General features: G+C 35.5%; 1 protein-coding gene across 3 annotated transcripts in view; it reads left to right on the top strand.

Annotated features, from left to right (window-relative positions):
- KCNH8 (potassium voltage-gated channel subfamily H member 8) overlaps positions 1-20,521 on the top strand; it is a 170,668-nt gene extending 150,147 nt beyond the window's left edge. For all 3 annotated transcript variants that reach the window (XM_069860166.1, XM_069860165.1, XM_069860167.1), the window contains 5 exons: positions 2,774-2,812; positions 4,476-4,831; positions 8,737-8,843; positions 9,620-9,696; positions 18,726-20,521. In XM_069860166.1, the coding sequence (XP_069716267.1) occupies positions 2,774-2,812; positions 4,476-4,831; positions 8,737-8,843; positions 9,620-9,696; positions 18,726-19,436 (1,290 nt within the window). In that variant the 3' untranslated portion in view covers positions 19,437-20,521. The remainder of the gene's footprint in view (positions 1-2,773; positions 2,813-4,475; positions 4,832-8,736; positions 8,844-9,619; positions 9,697-18,725) is intronic.
- Positions 20,522-21,312: the final 791 nt, after the last annotated feature.

Genomic DNA, 21,312 nt, shown 5'->3' with positions numbered 1-21,312 from the left:
TGTGAGCTGTTCTGCATCCTCTTTCTTTATGCATAAGAACAAAAAAAAGCATTTTATAGAAGATTACACCAGTGTGTTGCCCTAAATAAAAGATTTTAGCAAATCAGAAACTAGGACAGCACCTCATAATTATTTGCTCTGATACTACATTTTTACAGAGATAAAGCTATGTGCATGGTGAGGTCTTTAAATTTACTGCCTTTATCCATGTTTGTGTTCATCTTTCCTTTTCTCTTTGATAATGGTATTTTTGCAGGGAGGCAGAGAGAGGGAATTTGCTGCAGGAGGCTTAAAAATCCAACTCTTGAGAATTCTTCCTGGCCACAGATTAATTATAGTTTCTTTCACCAACTTTCAATTACCAAGCCATGAAGTCCTTGCCCCTGTTTTATGTGTGCAAGATATGGTGTCCAGTGTTACAAGCAATAAATACAGCTGCAGCCCATTAAAACAGAAGCAATTATAACACTCTCTACTATGGGTTCTGTGCTATGGAAAGGATAGCTTATAGGTCCAGAGTTTATCTGAACATATCAATTTATCCAGACTGAAATTGTCCCCAGTGTGTTAAGGAGGCCAATTTCTGAAAACAGAAGAAAGTCTGATGAGTAGTTTCTCACATCACATACTCCATGTTCATACTTATTCTTTTATGTTATTCTTCCTCCTGAGGACACTCCTCCTCCCTGCGAAAGAAGCAACCTGCCTTTAAAAAATTCCCTTTACTTTTCTCTTGGTAAGATCATAAGTCATCAAAATGCTGACACTAACCTCGTTTCCTCTGCAGCCAGTTTCTCCCTTCCACAGGGATCAGGAAGGGTAATGCTGAGAGCAGAGAAGGACCAGAGGGTGGTGGTGTCTGCTGTGTTGATGGACAGCAGAGATCCTGCAGCCAGGGGACAGTGTTATCAACTGGCCATGGAGATGAAAGCACAGACCAGCTGAAAGACCCCAGCAGAACTGTGGGGAGTACTATCAGGACATCCAGGGGACACTCATATAATGATTTATTTATCTTTGTTTTCAAGACATCAGTCAGGATTAACATAAGCTCAGGAGAAAAAAAAAAGTGAGGAAAAATCTTCACCCCCTTACAAACTACAAATGACAAGTCACTTCTAAAGCTTTCAGCAGGCAAATTCATCTTTTTTGTGAAGCTGAAAATGTTTGGGCTTGGCTTGGAATTTTAATTAAGGCTGCTGTTTTGTCTTCATACTGCACCTGGACCTGGAAGCCAAGAAAACTGATGCCCCAAAATTCTGGGTACTATTGAAAATCAGTCTTCTTAAATATATGTGCAAAGTGAGCCATTAGTAGTTCTTAATTCTGATTTTAATAGTTTAGTACATTTCCATTTTCCTTCTCTCCTGAAACCTGAAGGAGATGGTGTTTCTTCAATTGACATATATTACAATGCAAGCTGGGAGGTATTAGTAACTGAGGTCTCGTGCTCTACTAATATCATCTAGTACTTCATATAACTCAGGAAGAACAGAGCAGTTATTTTATTTACATAGCCTAATTATTGTGGTTGTTCTGTTTGGCAGTTATTGAAGCGTTATTACTAAATTTATTGATTCACCTGTGACTGCCTTGGCTGTTGTTGGAGTAGGATATCTCCTTACAAACCTAACTATTTTGCATTCGTATATTATACCTTTGCTAGTACCTCCACTTTGATGAGTAACTGCATAACAATTTACAGGTTAATCTGAAAAAAACTTGAGAACTTAAAATAAATAGATAGATAGATAGATAGATAGATAGATAGATAGATAGATAGATAGATAGATAGATAAGAACACAATTATTTTTACCATATATGTGCCTAAAACATGGGTACTTAGGAGCTCCGAAGACATTTATCAAACAAACTGGGAAGACTCAAAGCCTTCCAGAAAGGCTTAACTTCTTCTACCTGAGTTTGGAGAAAAATAAGTTGATGCTACAAATTTAAAACTGATGAGTTAACGCACTTTTCATCTTGACGTGTGGGTTTAGGAAAGCTGAAAATCGCTTCTTAAAATTCTACCTGGCAGACTACAATTTTCCCATAAATACAGGTTGTAGGCTGTCAGAGATCTGCCTGTGGTCAAGCTTTGACATTCAAATAAAAACCAGAATGTTAATAATAGATACCATTCAGCTGTTCTAGTGAATTTTATTATAGTAGCTCTACATTAAATTTACATGATTTTTCTTCTTCCTTTTACTTTGGTTTCTATTTAATCCAAGAAGGGAAGATGATGGCCTTGAATAACTGCCAGGCATGTTTCTCCCTCAGGATTTTATTGGTCCTACCTTCTTCAGCCCCCTCACTGCATTTGAAAATTCCCAAAGATCCTACAGTTAATGTCATTTACTAACATTAAGGACTAGGCTGCCATAGGAGTTAGAGGTGCAAACAGGCAGGGCCAAAGCAGAGCACTTTTCCTGTATGGAATTTCATCAAATCAGCACTGAAACCCACCAGGTATACATTCACCCACCTACATTCATTCACAGGTTTTGAGTGTTGACTCAAATTGTTATTCAAGTAAAATGTTTATTTTTAACAAAAATGAAACAATTTTTTTCTCGCAGCATCTGTTTCCAAAGAGTGTCCTTAATTCAGTGCTATGTGACCATTTAATTTAATACAGCTGTTTTATCATTAGATTATTTTCTTATATCAACATAAATGGTTTTATTTAGATGTTTGTATACTCTTGGAAGCCCATACACTGCAGATGTACATATTTGCTATTATTTTGTTTTGGTTTGTTTTTTTCAGGTTATATCAAAATTATCAAACAAGACTACGCTGTCTCAGGTAGGTTAGTCACATCTTAAATATGGGAAGTTTGACTTTGATACATGCACACAGTTAGGGTCAGAGCAAAGCACAAAAAGCTCCAGTCGATTTTCACGGTTTCAGAATGAGACTTTAAATAGCATTCTGCAGATAGATCTGCTGCTGTCCATTTTATGAGTAACGACTTATGATCCTTTCTTCAATGTGCTGGATTTGGATATCTAACTATACCTGCATTTTAAACACATGGCTATCCAAGTCAAAGTTTCAAATATGCGGAATGCGTGTTCTATGTAGAATATAGGTTGCCTCAGTTCCAGGTCCTGTACAATTTGATCATCATGTGAGCCATCAGATGGCTATTATGGTTGACAACAAGGATATTACATCTTACATAGACAGGTCTTTTGTCACTGTTAAAATTCTTACCTCTTCCTATATCTCAGTTGTAAAGGACTTAGTTCACTAAATCTGTCAAGGTATATTAAGAGAAAAGCATTCATGCAATGGAAGTGTGCTGTAACAGAGAGCAAAACTAAACCCATGCTGTGAAACTTTTAGATAGATATTCATAGGGGCTTAAAATAATTGGATAAATTCCCCAAATCTGCATTTCCACCCAACCAATCATACTTGTCCTGAATGTGGCAAATTTGACTACACAAGATCATCTGAAGGTTTCTATCCAGAGTTAATAATGCCTTAATCAAGTGAAGTGGTCTGAAAGAACAAAGAATAGCAACCTTTTCTGAGACCATGAAGTAGTTGGCTGTAATCTTCACTGAGACACGTGGAGTTTGTTAATTTGACCTGGAATCTGATTTTTCCTTAGCCCATCCACCTATTATCAATAAATACAGTAAATAGTTCCACAGAAATAAATGGAACTATTTTTGAGTTATGGCCTGATCTTGATATGAGCTCCATGTTGGCGTATCTCAGCACTCATGACCAGTGTATTTTGTTACCATGATATAATAACAAACAATACATTGCTCTCTTAAACTGTGCTTTAATAATTACAAAAAGTACAGAATCCAGATCTATGAAGTCCAACACTCCTATCTTCCCCCTCCAAGAATACCCCTATAGCTTAGGAACCAAGAGTGGGAGAGGAGAGACAAAGAGACAGTTATAGAACGTGTTCTAACCTGTCACAGCAAGATAAGGCTCAGCTCAATTGCCTCACTCACTACAAATGGATGTGTGTTCAAATATAGATGTTTCTTTTCCCTCAGTCTGAAAATGTTGGCGTGTGCCAGCTTATGCTCTTTCTGTGAAGCAGTTTTTAGCTAATAACAACATCACTGTGCTTGAGCAGTCACCTTGTTCACCAGATCTGGCTCTCTTTCCCCAAAGAACAAGCAGTGCCCAAATGAACCTGTTTTTTAGTTAGTAGATGTGAAAATAAAAACTATGGAGATCCTCAACAGCTTTTGAGAAAATGATCTGCAGATTTGCTTTGAACATTGCCAACATTATATGCAGCAGTGTGCCAACTTGGAAGGGGACTGTTTTGAAGGTGATTGTAGTTGATTTTCTTAATTTGTTAAATAAAGAGAATTACAGGCACAGTCTCAGATTTTTTTTTGTGTTGGACCTCATATGTTGCCTCTACACTGCCTTGGTTCCAAGATCAGGCTCTGAATTTTACACTAGTATGTATTATCTGCTATTTTAGACAGAGCTCAAGGGAAATGGAAATATAAAGAAGAGAGTCCCTTCCATTGTGGAAGATGAAGAGGAGGATGAAGTAGGAGAGGAAGAGAACAGCACCATTTCACCAATCCATACAAGAAGCACAACTTGCTCTCAGCAGAAGAAGGCTGGAAGCAATAAAAGCCACCTAGGGAGAAACTTGAAGCAATTGGCCTCAGGAACAGTGCCCTTTCATTCACCCATCCGTGCTTGCAGTTCAAATCCCTCAAGAACCAAACACGAAACAGAGCTCCATTACTACTCCAGAAGGAAGGAGAAAAACCTGAAGTTACACCTTTCAGCACTGACCGCCAGTGGTCCACCTGACCTGAGCCCAAGGTAATAAATGAAAGGTTATTTTTTTCTCTGACATTAAATCCTATTAAAAATATCGTGATTGTAACACTATAAAAATTTTCTTTTTCTTTAATAGTTGATACCTTTGTTCATCCCATGGAGAAGGAAAATTCCTCTTATTGTGGGAAGGGTTGCACAGATGAATGTTAAAATGTTATGACTTTAGGACTTTATTGTGAAATAAAGTATTTCTAGCAGTAAAAAAGGGAAAGTAAAGAGCATTTACAAAAATTACTATTTGAATAGTCTGGCTTTATGGTATCATTTTGTCCATCTGTAATAATATGTATTCCCACAATAGCACTGTGAAACTGAGCACTGAGTCCATCAGAGAGAAAGCAATTTAGAAAGCAAGTAGATCATAATACAGCATAGTTGCACAAATTCAAAAATTACTGGATTAGAGGACTGTAATGAAAAACTATTGCCTGGTAATTTTAGAAAATATTTAGAGGTTACTTTAAATTAGAGTATGGAAACCTGATCATGCAAGTTAAGTAGAGAGTAAATATGGAGTTGAGAAAATCTGTTTTGCTGTGACTTTTGACATAAAAGAGTCCTTTAATAGTTTATTGTGATATCATTACTATAATTTGAGATATTTTAATTTTTTGCTTTAATGTTACTTTTAAAATGGTTTATGTATCTTATTTCTAAATTGCTGCAAAATAATAATTAACTATTAATGAAGAATTTTGGGATCAGTCCTTTAGGGAAATTACTATTACTTTTTCGAATACAAAAAGCTGCAGTAGTTGATCTTCCAGTTCAAGTTTTGCTTTCTGTAATATGAAGAACTTTACATAATCAAGTAATTCCTTAATTCACTAAAGGCAGAGTGGTAGTTTCAGCAGCTTGTTATTGCAAACGTAGAATAGCCACAGCTCAATAAATATTAGTTCAGCTTTATCAAGGCACCTGATGAAGTAATCATAAAAAACGACATAGAAGACTATATAGACACCTTTCCCTCTCAACATATATTTGATCAGTATGGTTACATTTCTAACAGAAGCAGGATGTAAACCAATTTCATAGTACAGGGGAATATAATGTGTGGAAAATCAGCTTCTACAGTAGCAAAATTGAAATGCATAGTGGATATTTTCTCATTTCTTTCATTGATCTCAGATGAATTTGGTTCAGGTCAGCTATGAGTAAGGGTCACCATCATTTGCGTAACAAGTGGAAATTCAGGGAAAAGCTACCTTTCATATTTTCTTCTGAAATGTAATCTTGCTCATTATTGTTCTGAACATAAGCAGCCAGACACTGGCACCCAAGGCTGCAAGAGCAAATGTAAAACTAGCATTGTTACATATATCTTTATTTCCTGTTTCCATTCACAATTTTATAACTGCAGAACAATCTTGTTAATAGGCTGGAAAATTGGCCCAAGGCATATGTGTTTTTCAGACTTTGCTTACCAGCCAAAACAATTTCATATTATTTCCAAGAATGAGTTTATATTATTAGAACATATTAACTGTCCAGTTAAAACCTCTTTAAAGAGAGCTTAGATGTTTCTTGGTAAGTATTAAAGAGAAAATAAGACCTTAATTAAGATCCTCATTTTTGTTTGCTGTTGGACAGCAGTGTAAGACTCTGGCTGGAATGTCCAGTCAGTGTAGTTGTAAAATGTATAACCACTAGTTTTCAAAAGAATACATATCGCTGCTTAAGAAACATTTTCTAGCTTGGATATTCCCTAGAGTAGGCTAACCAGAACTCTTAACTGGTGCTTCAGGTTCTTCCCTTGTACACCACAGTGAAGGCAATAAAGCACAGAGACTAGCTAAAATATTTAAACAGTTCTAGGTGCAAAGACTAGGAGTCAGCATCCTAAATTCTAAAATACAGTCATAGTCTTCCCAATCACTTTTTTGGGTACTGCTGATGAAGTAGAAAAGCATGAAAAGGAAGAAAGTGTAAGTGATAATAAAGGCAGACCTTGAAGGAGGCATTTATGTATTTGAAGCTCTTCAGACCTACGTGGACGAGTGCACCCTACCCTGATTGACTGGGTAGAAGAGGTCACATATTAATATCTTCTGACTTTTTGGCTTCTAGGAGTAGAGTTAACTGTCATCAGGAGAAAATTCAGGGCTGTACAACAGCAAATTCAGAGAGGGGTGAGGTTTACCAATTACTTTTTTCCCCCATGTACATGCAACTCACTAACTTATGTTGCCTCACAGCCAGTTCCTTGTATAAGAATAAGCACCTTGCCAGTTACATATTTCCCACATAGAAGCCTGTCTTTTGGCTCTCCAGAACTAGCTACTTTTGCTAATATGCTTTCTTTTAAGTCTGATTCTTTAAACACTTTAAAGAATATAGTGTCTATAAATTTCAAGTCACGTCTGAGTAGGTTTTCCCCTGTGTGCTTTAAAGGCAGTTAAAATGTTAGCTTTTTATATAATTAGAAATCTCTACAAAAGGGATACTGGTGTTTAAAATTGCTTTTTGAAGCAGTGAGGATGGATGACATTAAATAGGTTTTATAGCAAATTTCAAACTAAGTAATTATTCAGGTTTTCAGGTGCAGATAACAGTACAGCCCAGAGGAACTTAAAAACCACCTTTGAGTCTCATGTCCTCCCAGAGGCTGGTTAACATTAGAGTGAAGCCTGGTAACATCCACCTGGCATCATGAACACTCAAACATGACAGAGAGCCCTAAACCCATGTGAAGAGCCATGAAGGACAAGAATACATGGCATGTGTATAAACCCCTATGTTACATGGATCTTTCAAGACAGATATATTCTGTACATCTCTACGTTACCTGTTCTTCCTTTCTACAAACATTTCTAGTCAAGAGGTTTGCTTAAGAATATCCCTATTAGATGGAAAGTCTAATTTCCATCATCACAAAGTTATCACCATTGACTGAGAGGCGACGAACTGTCTGCTTTAACCCTTCCAGATAAGTATTTAACTCATCTGCATACTGTAAGACAGATTCTTAGTCTTGTGCCTGGACAAAACAAGAAATTGATTCTCCACATCTGTCAATTGGCAGATTTTTGAATGACTTGCATTGACTCCAATACGGTTCTCTTTATAGCACAATTCATTAGAAATGAGAAAAAAAAAAATTTGTAATTATGTATTTTAATAATATGTATCAATTACTCAATGTGTTACAAGTTTTCTATACTTTGTAGGCCACACTTATGTGTGTATTAAAAAGGTTCATTTTTTTCTTTGGATTTCTTGACACTGCAAATCAGAGGTCCATTGCAATGTATGAGCAATAACAACTGAAAACATGCATTTTCTAGTAGTTAGATCCAACACCAATACTATTGTAATGAGGACATTGCAGGTTGGTCTACACATCTTCCTGTAGCAAATAAGGTTACTCTGTCTGAACTAGTTAGTTTTAAATGAGTTCAGGAATAGCTGTTTGCACAACAACAGCACTTTTGACTGTGTCAAAGTCCTTGTTTACAGAGAAGCTTTCATAAATACATTATGTTCAGGTTTAGACTCTGCCTAACGTTAAACTTCACAAGAGTATAATCAAGCATCCTAATTTTTGTATAGAATGGCAACAGATTACTTTAGATATGAAAAGCAAACTATATACAATACAAGTTTCGTTGGAGCCCGGAATATACTGCAGAAGACATGAAAAGTAATGAAAAGTTAATTATGTTCAGCCTCATATTCCTTCCCCTAATAGGAAGTTTAGTCTTTTGCAACTCACAGGAAGTTATACAGATACAATAGTTTTCACCTTTCTCTAAGCTTTACGTTGCACAAATTTACCATTGCTTAAAAATGTCCCCTTTAGGAGTAATTTTGACAATATAATTATGGGTGTGATGTTTATGAAACTGTTTATGAAACTGTTTCATCTCTCCAATTTTTCTCAACAGAATTGTTGATGGGATTGAAGATAGAAACCATAATGAGGAAAACCAAACCTTTGACTTCAGCTCTGATCAGCTCAGGCAGGAAATCAGGTTATCTCCTACAATTGGAGGTGAGTTTTGCTTGGGAAAATCATTCTTCAGAGAAAAGAGTTTTCATAACTCCTTTTGTTCCCCTTTGTTTCTTCAACTCTCACAAGTGGTATAAATAGATTTAACATATATACGTACATACAGTACTATTTCAGTACTGCAATTGGTACTGTCAAAAAATAGAACAGGATACCAAAGGCCATTTGTTATTTTCCTACTAACAGACAGTCATGATAAAACACTTTGCAAAGAGTACTTTATTATCACGCATTATATTTTACCAGCAGTATTTCATGATCAGCCAGGAACCTCATGCCTCCAAACCTTTGGGCACAGAAAGTACTAAACACAAGTACAAAATTCAAGATAAAAACATTCTAATACCAAATAAAAGAAATGGCAAACAATTAATAAAGACCCATATGCAAATTTGGCTTTCAGTTTTTGTTGAAGTTATTTACAAAAATGGAAGAATATGGAAGTAACTAAATTATTGAAAGTAAAAGAGTGAAAATCTGGAATAGTAAGAGGCTTTAGTATGCCTTAAATGACCTACAGTCTGAAAATGTTGATAAAATAGCACCACAGAGGAATAAGGAACATTAATAGGCTGGGGATATGGGGGCAAAGGGTGGGGGGAGAGAGAGAGAGAAAGAGACAGGGGAGACCACCACTAGTTACTTGATCCAAGTGCACACTACTTTTAAATGTAAAATATCAGATAAGTGCAAGAATACCATTGCTGTTTCCAAGTTATTATACTTCTTTCCTTTACATGTGTTTGAATTATTTTCAGAGGCAGAAATTGGTGCTGCTGTGCTTGTCATCAAAGCAGAAGAGACCAAACAGCAGATCAGCAAGCTTAATAATGAGGTAATGAGCTTTTGTAGGGGCTGGACAATACTAACATTGATTGAAGGAATGTTGGAGAAAACTCAGAAAATTTAGGAATATGATAAAGGTGAGATAAACGAGTTTAAAAAAAATGGATGGGCTTCCTACATTTGGGGCTGTTCGGGGCTTTAAACTCTTTCCCAGATTAAAGAGCTAAAAACACAGTGAGGTTAGCATAGTTAGCGTACCTGATTTTATTAGGATTTACCCTCTTTTGAACATGCTTCTATTTCTCTCTTTCCTGTCATTCTTTTCCAAAGACCCTTTTACCTGCTTTTCTTTTTTTTGGTGAATGCTACGCATTTGGAGAATTTGCTTGAAAGAGAAGCAAATCCAGTCATGTTCAAATTCACATCAAATGTTTCATGTCATTTCACCTGCACCTATTCAGAATGAAACAGAAGTTCATCCATTCTTGTTCAAGCAATATGACTTGTGGAACACACAGAGCCAATATTGTTCAGTGGTGTTTTCTATTCTTCTTTTCTAATAATTTCAAACCTGTCAATCTGTCAATTGATAGTCAATCTGACTCTAAAGATTAGATGTTCTCTTTCTGAACTGTTTCATTTATCCAGCCACTGCAGTATTTTGGCAAACATGACAAAGTATCAGACTTTAACTTCACAGTTATACTGCAAGAATAAAATCTGTTCCCAGCACACTCTACCTTTCAGCATGAAGACCTTAGAAACAATTTCCTGTGATTTCACACGAGGAAGCATTTAAACAAGTCCAACCAAACAGTTTAACAGTGTGACAATGTATGAGCATACAATATGGACAAATATTGGACAGAGACATAAGGAAAAAAAAAAAGCATAAGGAGAAGTTCTAAGCTGGGGTAGGTTCAGATTTCATAAGTATATTTGGGACTCAAATCCCAGAGACAGATGTGTATCCTCCAAGTCCTCCCATGGATCAAAATTTACGTTGAGAGAACTATATGTCTATAAGGCTGCTTAATTGCATATTCTATTTGTATTCAAACATACTCAGCCTAGAGTTTCTGAACTGACAGTACTGACTTGATCCTCAAATAAGCCTATGAGCAGCCTTGCTGGAATGCACTAGCTGTTCCTTGGATATTTTGTTGTAACATTAAGTATTGAATAACACTTACAGACTGAGTGCATCCATCAGTCAATGATGAGCATTAATGGAAGATCATGACTGATACTGCAGCAGAGTTAGAAACTAACTTAGAATCATAGAATCATAGAATAACCAGGTTGGAAGAGACCCACCGGATCATCGAGTCCAACCATTCCTAACAAACACTAACCCATGCCCCTTAGCACCTCGTCCACCCATGCCTTAAACACCTCCAGGGAAGGTGAATCAACCACCTCCCTGGGCAGCCTGTTCCAGTGCCCAATGACCCTTTCTGCGAAGAATTTTTTCCTAATGTCCAGCCTAAACCTCCCCTGGCAGTGCTTGAGGCCATTCCCTCTTGTCCTGTCCCCTGTCACTTGGGAGAAGAGGCCGGCACCCTCCCCTCTACAACCTCCTTTCAGGTAGTTGTAGAGAGCAATGAGGTCTCTCCTCAGCCTCCTCTTCTCCAGGCTAAACACCCCCAGCTCTCTCAGCCGCTCCTCGTTAACTTCTCTGTTAAGACACACATCCTCCTCCTGAAAAGGAAAATATGAGACAAATAGGTCAGAAGTAGCCAACAGCAGCAAACACTACCATTAATAATTTTTTCAGTGGAGATCAGAAGTCATTTAATAAATAAAAAAAAAAAATCTGCTTTCACGGAAGGCAATTGTATTACAACAGTTCACTAGTTAGCTAAAAAACATTTCAGTTCTTCATTGGGAAAACAAAGACATGCATCCTCCCATTCAGACACACAATATATGAGTCCATTTTTAGCAAAACAAAGTAAAGTAAAGAAGAGTTACCCTAGAGATAAATCTACAAAGCGATGTATACTCAGCTTAGAAATCCGGTGGAGGTCTTGGCAGTATTTTAGGCATTTGACATTCAATGCATAATCTAAAGGAAAGTTCATTTATCTAAGAATGGGACTAACGGATGACAGAGCCTTGATTTAACTTCTCAGAGTTTGTTACTCATTAACTTTAGGACTAATGGATGCAGAGACTTCCTCTAAGTAGCTTTTGCTCCGAAGTCAGCACTGCCAATTTATTAGACAGCGTGAGAAAAACTAGAACACAATGCAACCCAGCTTCTTAATTTCCTCACCTAACCTCACTTCTCGTTTTGAGCCTGAATGAGGTCCAAGCTGATAAAAGGGAATTTGCCTCTAGTGCAGTAATGCAAGGTGGAGTGGAAGAGGACTATTTAATCTCCTACACTGCTTGCCTCTTCCACTTAGTCAAAATATTCACCGAATAAGAAAGGTATGACTTTCATTATAATTCAGTTTAATTACAGTATAGTTTCATCACAGTTTCATTTTGTTCAGTATGTGGCAGGCAAGAGACTTAAGGTTCAGGTTCTGGCTCTTGTAAACATATAATTATTTAAGTAATAGTTTGAAGACTAAGTGACTGAATACCCAATAGAATGGCAAATTTTCTGAGCTGGGGAAAGCTGGATTCAAAGACCTGCTCCAAATTAGCTGTAATAAGAATTTAGGAATAGGTCTTCTGCCTTAGAAGTATGCATGATTCTTTTGCAAAGATCTGTACACCCAGCCTGGTCTCATCAATGCATTTGTCTGTGAAAACTGACAAGATGCATGTATCTAAATATTAAGCACTTTTTCAGAGGTATCATTTGTCTGGTGCAATCTTATATAACTACTAAGGAGACTAGAAGTGAGAACAGGAATCCACTAAGCAGATTTTCTGAGATATATAGATAGTCATAAATCTAGATTAATGCACCTGCCTATCATTATCCCATCATCTGTATGTTACTAGGTTTTTAGTTCTCTATCATTTCAATGCAATCGTATGGAAAGAGCATGAGAATGCTTTTACTTTGATTCAAGTGTAAAATGCAAATCTGAACTATTTAAAATGTAGACAAATTAAAACCAAAGAAAACTTCAGACATAATTTTTCTCCCATAATTTGTAGAATGCACATGTATTTGTTCTCCATTCAAATACACAGGTACATGATTTCATGCTCAGATATAGAGGACATTCTGCTCAGTGCACACATTAAAACTCAGATTTCCTTGTCATATCCCCCATTTTTCCTGTATGTGACCTAGGTCCAATGCAGCCTATTTCAATACCTGAATTTGGGGCCAAATTTCATACTTCACCACATCAGTAGACCAAAGAACTACAATACTATAACAGTATAATGAAAAGAGTACTCACAGTTCTCGCATTCAACTGAAAAACAAACAAACATGAGGAAATATCAATAAGGTCTGGTTTTGTACTAGAAAAATGACTTCTATTTAGCTGAGTGTTGGAGAATTTAGTAGAAATTCAGCTCTTTTTAATTTTAGGGGTTTTAGATACAAGTGCTTAAAATAGCCTAAGTATTTGGCACTTATTCAGAGCAGAGAAAATGCATTCATGGGGAAATTTCACTTTCATCTACAAAATGAGAAATCCTAAATAAATAAGTTTATTTTACAAATCTCCTGAAGAAATTTTAAGTAGATTATTTTAAAATGTATTTCACAGCTAGCTGCCAAGAATCTTTCATTCTCCTCTCAGGACACGAAAAAAACATTCTTTTCTTTTAAACAAAACATATTCCTAAATACTAAAAATGCAGGCACGTGATGGAACTGGTCATTTTATTATCAGTGCCAACATGATTGTAGAGTAGTCTTTCCAGATAGTTTTTTCTTTCTTTTAATGTTAGCTTAGTAGCTATTGGCAGATGAAAGCAAATTAAAAAAAAATGCCTGATGCTCTAGAGCTTAGGTTATTTTTTTCTAAGCAGGACACATGGCACATGCATGGCATAGATTCTATATGCTGTGATGTCTCTCTTGTAGTTTTCCTTGATAGAAAGGCATCTGAAACAAAGAAATTAATCAAGAGGAAACCATGCAGTATAAAAATCAACTGAGCACGAAATGCTGACCAGATTTAAATAAAAAATATTACTACCACGACAAATGATGATGATTATCCAGTGAAATTTCTAACAGGCATTTCCAAAATTTCTTGTACTGAAAAGAACTATTTTCCCAATGTCTACATGTGAATCTCTCTTAGTAAGAAAGTTCACTAATTTTTTCTCTCTTGCCTAGAAAACAAGAAAAAGTTGATTGTCATTCTCCTTCTAAAAAACATTTACACTGGAAACATACTTTTCCAGCAAATGTAATTAAACCAAGTCCCTTTTTCCTTTCTTTGCCTGTCACATTTTCTTAAACTCTTCATTGATACCATTCTCTTTTGAACTGTCTTTTATTAGATATTTTAAGTCCCCGACAAAGTGCATGATTTCAAGCTACACCAGTGTAAATAATTCGTAGTGAAGAGAACCCTCTTCCTGTGTCCAATAAAAAAAATGATGTTGATATATACTGGGAGTATGATTAATGCCTGCAAAGTGTGATTCAGCAAAACTCCACAGACATTTTTCTACAGTGCTCTGCACAGGCAGAATATTATACTAATATTCATGCCTTTGACATTTTCTTTTCAGATATAATATTTAACATTTATCTTTGTTGGATTTCATATTACTGATATTTAAAAGTGAACATGAATTCCATTTAGCCATTAAAAAAAAAACATTAAATAAAACCAGAACACAATAGTCTTCTGAAAGGAATGGCTTGAAATGTCCATGGATGACAGCAAACCATTGATCATAAACTATTCCAGTCATGTATGAATCCAACTTACAGTTATTACATCTCAGTCATATTTATTTAGTTGGTTTAGGAGAATGTCATACAGATGGTAAAATCTGGGGAGTCTTTTGACAGGACACATCTATAGTTTTTTCTTATCCATTAAACAAGTTCTTTGGTTAAATAAGAAAATTGTGTTGTTTTGACTTGATTTGTTCTTGAGAAATGTGTGTTTCCAGTTCTTTTCTAACTATTCCTTTAGGTGCTTAGTGGTTTTGCCTGATAAAATACATACAACCTCAGACTTTCTTTCAACATCACACATTAAAAGCTTTGGTTCTCCCAGCAACCTGGAATTTCCACTATCCTCAGTTTGCTCTCAGGAAGTAGTCAGTCAAGAGTTTGTCCTGATTCTTTCTGAAGTACTTGAAGCAGTAGTCTCCAAACTCAGTTTTTTTACTGCCACCATCCTGCAGACATCACAAAGTATTATTAGAAGTGCAGTTTGCGAACCCTTTTTCTAGGCTGAATTTCATGGGAAACCTGTTGACTTGAATACACTTAAATTATCTAGCTCCTTATACATTTCTTTTATGTTCTTACTTTTTCAATAACAATAAAAATAATATCAATAGCAATAATCTTAGTGTCTTAGTTTACCCAGACAGACCAGCTGCCCTGGAATTACCCAAGAGCTGGCTAGCAGAGGAACCAGCAAATTTTCTTCTACTTCTACATGATAAAGCCAATTTCACAGCCTTATGGATTTCTGGATTGATTTTGCTGAAACTGAGGCATCACATCAAATCCTGTATATTTAATCTGAACTCAGATTAGCTGCACTGGATTTTATTTTCTTCTCTGTTTTGAAAAACATTCTTTCTTTATTATAGAATCTGCTAAAAAGGTATGAGCACATTGCTTTTTACCAGTCTGAAGTGCACTTTTTTCTAATTCAAGCTAAATCTGTATAAAATCCAGTTTCTATATCAGGAAACACTCTAGTTCAAGTCTTAGAAACTGCTAAGGCAGTATTTCAAGTATTTTTGGGATCTCACAGATCATTTTAAAGCTTTCTGCCTAGCACAGCAGGAGTCATTTGTACAACTAGCAGTATTGCCTAGCAATAATCACTGAACTCTTGAAAAGAGAATAGCCTTGCCAGCATGCAAAGAGTAAGTCCTTTCACTCAGGAGGAAACTGTACTCTTTTTAAGTTGGTTTTTTTTCATAGACTTATAAATTCTCTTGGTTTTAATCTCGATTCTTTTGCACTTTCCGGAGCACTACAAAACTCTTAATGTTATTGATAAAATTGCTCCCTGTTACATCTGTTTATTTGCATCTGCTCAGGAATCTCTGCAGTGTGTAAAAAGGATAGCACAAATAGTATAGAATTAACAGTAAAACTATCATATATAAATAGTATATAAACTATCATATATAAATAGTGTACTTAATAGTATACTATTTAAGTATATAATTATAATAATACATAGATGGTACTTAATAATAGTACAGATATTGGAGGTTTAATAGAGTAACATTAATAGTTTGTAGAGTCCAGAGAAGGTTTTAAATGATCAAGAAATCACATATTTGTTTTTCCTGTGTGTCAAGCAGGATTGGTCCAAATAGAGCTGATTAAATTGTGGTCAATTTCTGATGAAGTTTGTCGTGAAATCTTTGGATCTTAAAATTATCGTACTACTGGAAACTACTAAAGCATATACCAAAGGCTGGTTTTTCACATTGGTTGCTATGATTGTGGGACAGTAAGCTTATGAGAAGACAGCACTTTGGGAGCTAGCTTGCATATCTAAAATAGCATCTGGGTACTAGAGCAAGTTGTAATTAACAGAAATTGAGGACTGCTACAAGTATTGATTTTTGGTGTTGTCTCAATGAACCGGCAAAATAAACATGTTAGAGAATAATTAAACTTTTAAAAAACCTTTCAATAATCAGAAGTAGAAGAGAAAAACATGGACCAAAGCAAACAAGATACTTTAAAGTTGTAGATATTTGCACACAGCATTCATATTTTGGGTAAAGTACATACTCATAAGGTAGTATCAATCTTCCTATCTACACAATTGTACGAAGCCCTGCAAAATGGATACAAGTTGGGAAATTAGGCACAGGAAACAACATTTCTTTATCTGCTAGGTGTAGGGGCCAGTGATGCTCCTAAAAGAATGTACAACCACTGAATCTACACAGACATGAGTTTGGTTATCCTTCCCCCTTTCTTCTCAAAGAAGCTTTTGGAGGTTTTGCAATGCCATCTCCTATTTCCTAACGGAGCACAGAAATTCTTGCATGGTTGATATGTTCAGAAATTTCACAGTGCGTTTCCTTACAGTACAGCAGTACCAAGAACATCCTGTGGTTATGCTGACCCCACAGGAAGCCTGCTCACAAATTACTTTCCTAAGATATTTTAATTACATTAACTGTAGTTCAAATGAGCTACCAGGTATTCAAAGCTTAATCACAGCTGGCAGATAAAGATCTTGTGCTTAATTTCTTTCTACCATGACTTAAGTAACAAAGCAGAAAGAGGTAGAGAGAAAGAGAGATATCCTGTAACGTGTCACTCAAAAAACCTCCTCCCTTTATGCATTTTCCCTCCAGGGATAGCAGATTATTACAAAACTACTGAACAATATGATGAGTTGTAACTCTTAGTTTAGAGAAATGAATTTAAAGGAAGCTGTAATTGGAATTCTAACTTGGAATTTCTTTACAGCTATTTTGCCTGTAGTTATGTGCTGTGTAAGATCATAACGCAGTCAAACTCAACCTGAAATGTCTTTTTCAGCCTTTTCAATAGATTCCTTTGGAAATATTATGTCAGAAAAATGAAAATTGCATTTTTGATTACATGAAAATTGCATTTTTGATTACATGAAAATTAATTTGTGCAGGGCACCTAATCGGTGGTGTCTTTACTTCAGGGTAAAGAAAGGCCACCTAAATCGGACTTCTTTCCTTTTTGACAGATGGTTTATCTTTCTGAAGATGAACATGCCGTTATGCCTTTTTTCTAGAGAGTACTTTTCCTATTATCAGAATGAGAAACTCTATTTTAACAGTAATGACAATGATTTGACCTAAAGTCGATTAGCTATCATTGAGACAAAGTTAATTTCTACCTTACGATATGTTAATTTCTCTTTATTAAAAATAGCATAGTTGACCAAGTTTAAGTTCCTACAAACTTTTCCTTAGGAATTAAAAAGGAAAGGCAAACGCATTTTAAATGATGACTTTGTCACATAAAAAGTGTTTTAGTTAGGCTTTTAATTTCCCAAACCACCTTATAATGTCCTAATGAATTTCCCCATTGATGGTCATATATCAATTTACATTAAAACACAAACTCATACTCTCTCAATCTGATTCCCACCCAAACAAGTGACTTTGAGAAGGTTTAAGAGTTCATGTAGTTCATGTAATTGGATGTTATCAGTGTTTTCAGCATTTTCTAAGAGAAAATATAACTCTTCCTTTTGCTCACACACCAGATATAATCTATCACATAATCTATGCTATGAATTACTGCCTCTCTCAGTGCAATTTGACATACATAAATGTAACTACATGAAAGCAAACTGTTTTGCAGGCTTTTATACTGTTTAAGCATTTAAATTAGCACGTGGTTTTTAGAGTTTCCAGTTCCTTTTCTCTTTTTCTGTTGTTTGACATAAGTAGTTGTTCACCAGATTTTCACATAACCACCATTTGCATTTGACAACTTAACATGCAGATTTCTTTTATTTTCCTATGAAGACAGCAGTGTATTTCTGAACAAGATTTTGGAAGACCTCTTTTTTATATCATTTAGCATTATAAAATTGGTTGTTAAAAAAGGTTTATGCATTAAGATATTTAATGTTTTATCAAGAAGATATTGATGTCACATTGCCATTGGAAATCACCTCAGACCCTAAAATCATTCTTTATGTACAAAGTATCATTTAAAATCAGGTGGTTTATGTCTATGGGGTTTCCATCATAGGTTTTTTATTGAGTTGCTTTAATTATTGTAGTATGCCTCTGGCAGAGTAACATTTAGCTGTGATGAGGTAGATGGATGGACTATTTCTCACACATATTAGTAGAGTATATTTCTTTAAAGTAAATATACTATGCCACAGATCAAAGATGCTATTGTTAGAAAGAAAAGAGGTATGTATGTGTATATTTCAGGCATGCCTAAGTAAATAAATACTGTGATGTTTTGCCCTGTCATAACAGGTAGCAACTTTAACTCAAGAAGTCTCACAATTAAGTAAGGATATGAAGAACGTGATGCACCTTCTGGAGAACCTGCTTACATCCCAGAAGCCTCCAGGGTTCTGTGCTGTGCATGGCATATCTCGAAGTCCTACCCTGGAAAGTCTTCAGTCTCGAATGGCTTGGACTACGCATCAACCCTGCACACACATGCAAGCTGGGAACTTTACTTGCACAAAAGCACAACTTTGCCGTGGCAACACATTATGTGACATCTGGAATACAGACCTGTCCTCTGTTGGCAGCAGTCCCCAAAGAATTGAACCCAACCTACAAAATTCTATGGACGGTGAATTTTATTATACATCAGGTCTTCACAATTCCCCCTCCCAGTATCAGGTAATTCAGAAAGGCAATTTGCAGTTTTTAACATGCACCTCTCCCCATTCAGACACTACCTTGACTCCACTTCAGTCTATTTCAGCAACTCTTTCTTCTTCAGTATGCTCTTCATCAGAGACATCATTACACCTTGTGCTCCCTAGCAGGTCTGAGGAAGGTAGTTTTAGCCAAGGAGCAATCAGCTCGCTCAGCCTTGAGAACCTGCCAGGATCATGGGACTTGGAAGGAAAAGCCGAAGAAGTTTCTGCACAGACCCCAGATTTCCCAACAGACATTGTGACAAGCACAAGGGATGTTAAAGATAAAGATTACCAAGCCATAGATGTATAATGAGAAACAGTGAAGTGGTACACAAAGAATGTTTCGCAGCTGCCAGTTTTAGATTTAGAGAATACCAAATGACTTTTTATTTGATCTTTTCTCTGGCAATTGTGGAGACTTACAAACATGAAAATTTACATTTATGGAAAGTAAGAGAAGGAATTGCCAGTTAATACTGTAAGAAAAAAAAATTTCTAGATTCTAGAAGCATGTTGAAAAGTATTTTGTATACAGGTATAACTTACTGGTCTGTTTGGCAGACTTCTGTGATAGTCCAAAGGCCCTGAGGGTCAAAGCAGCTGGAAGTCTAGGATAAAAGAACTGTGTCATGGGTGGCTTTTGTTCATTGAAGCAAAGGTTTCCCCTGAGTGTCTGACTGTTGTTCCCAAACAATATCTATGGCACTGTTTGCTTCAGGTGATTGTGGGTCCTGCTGGTCTGTTTGTCAGTTCTGTGAAGGCAAAGGGACAATTGTAGCTGCATGTCATCTAGACAATCAATCAAATAGAGTTGGTATAGAGTGGTTAGTTGTTGCACGTTATCTGTCATGTAAAGGAAACCTACTAATTTATCAAAAAATACTATTTTTATATACTTGGTATGAAACATGTACTTAAAAATTATTTAAAGTATTTATAAGGACAATAAGAATTTGTTTTCATTTTGGTAAAGGCTTGCAGTTTTAACAAGAAATGCACTATCATCATGTATTAATTAGAACAAATACTATTTATTGTTAAGATATTATGTAGTTTACAAGTGGATTCCCTTTTATGTGCATGCAGTTTTCAATGAATGTATTCTTGCTGGTGGAATACAAATAAATTAAGGTATTCTTTTATTTAAAAAAAATAAAACAGATGGAATGTTGTACCCTATACTAAATCAGCTATCACTACTTAAAATGTAAATTGTTATACTAATAACATTAAGTATCCTTTGCTTGTGTCTTATCATTGCAGTATTATTAATTAGACCAAGTCAACATTTTACTATGCATCCCTGTTTTGGGATTTTATATCTGGACATAAAAATTAAAAAGGATAAAAACTATTGAGTAAACTGAAGAATATTAAAGGAGAAAATTATGATGGTTAAATCAGAGACAAAAGAAAAAGTTTTAAATATTTTTTTTAGTTTTTACTTACCTACATAGAAACTATCTTTGACCTTTAGCCAAAAATAAAATACTATAGGTTTGCAAATTTTTTTAATCCACAATGTAATTTCACGCCTAAAGAAAATTTGGAGTTTTGCTGTATTTAATTTATTAAGAACTTGCATTGCTGCAGTGCAACCAGAACTACTACTTTGCACTGGAATTTACATATTTAAAGATGCACAGCATGCACTATATTTGCATGTTCTTTAGCAAGCTCTCAAAAAAAAATTACAATTTAAAATAAAAGTTTTGAAATGGAGAAATAAATTAAGTTACATTAAATAATGCAAAATTATTGTTGTTATTAAAATAATTTTTTTTAGAGCAGAGATTTATGTTTAACATCCTTAAGAGTTTTTTTTTTCTGAAAACTTCAAAGACTAAGTTTACTGTTAACATTTAGATGTTTGCAGGAACACAAATCCCAGCTGACAGTCCATGCCTGACTTATATCCCTCCACAGCATTTTTCCCACTGGTATAAATTAAAAACAGAGTGTCAGCTCTCGTTTTAGGCTGCCTGAATTTTGTCATTGTGTCAACATGAGTGTTTATATAGAGAGTTTCTATTTCCCCTCTGTTCAACTTTTTGCTTAATTTAAGGTTAAATGGAGAAATATTGATAAAATAAGGCATATCCCAGAAATTAGAAAGTGAATATCAAATATAGGTCTACAGTATTCTGGCAAACAATCCTGGGTCCTCTTTAGCAATCTATCATCAT

Source organism: Phaenicophaeus curvirostris, chromosome 6 (genome assembly GCF_032191515.1).
Source record: "Phaenicophaeus curvirostris isolate KB17595 chromosome 6, BPBGC_Pcur_1.0, whole genome shotgun sequence".
Taxonomy (NCBI): Eukaryota; Metazoa; Chordata; class Aves; order Cuculiformes; family Cuculidae; genus Phaenicophaeus; species Phaenicophaeus curvirostris.
The sequence above is the reverse complement of the archived record's forward strand: the minus strand, read 5'-3'. Positions and strand labels throughout refer to the sequence as shown.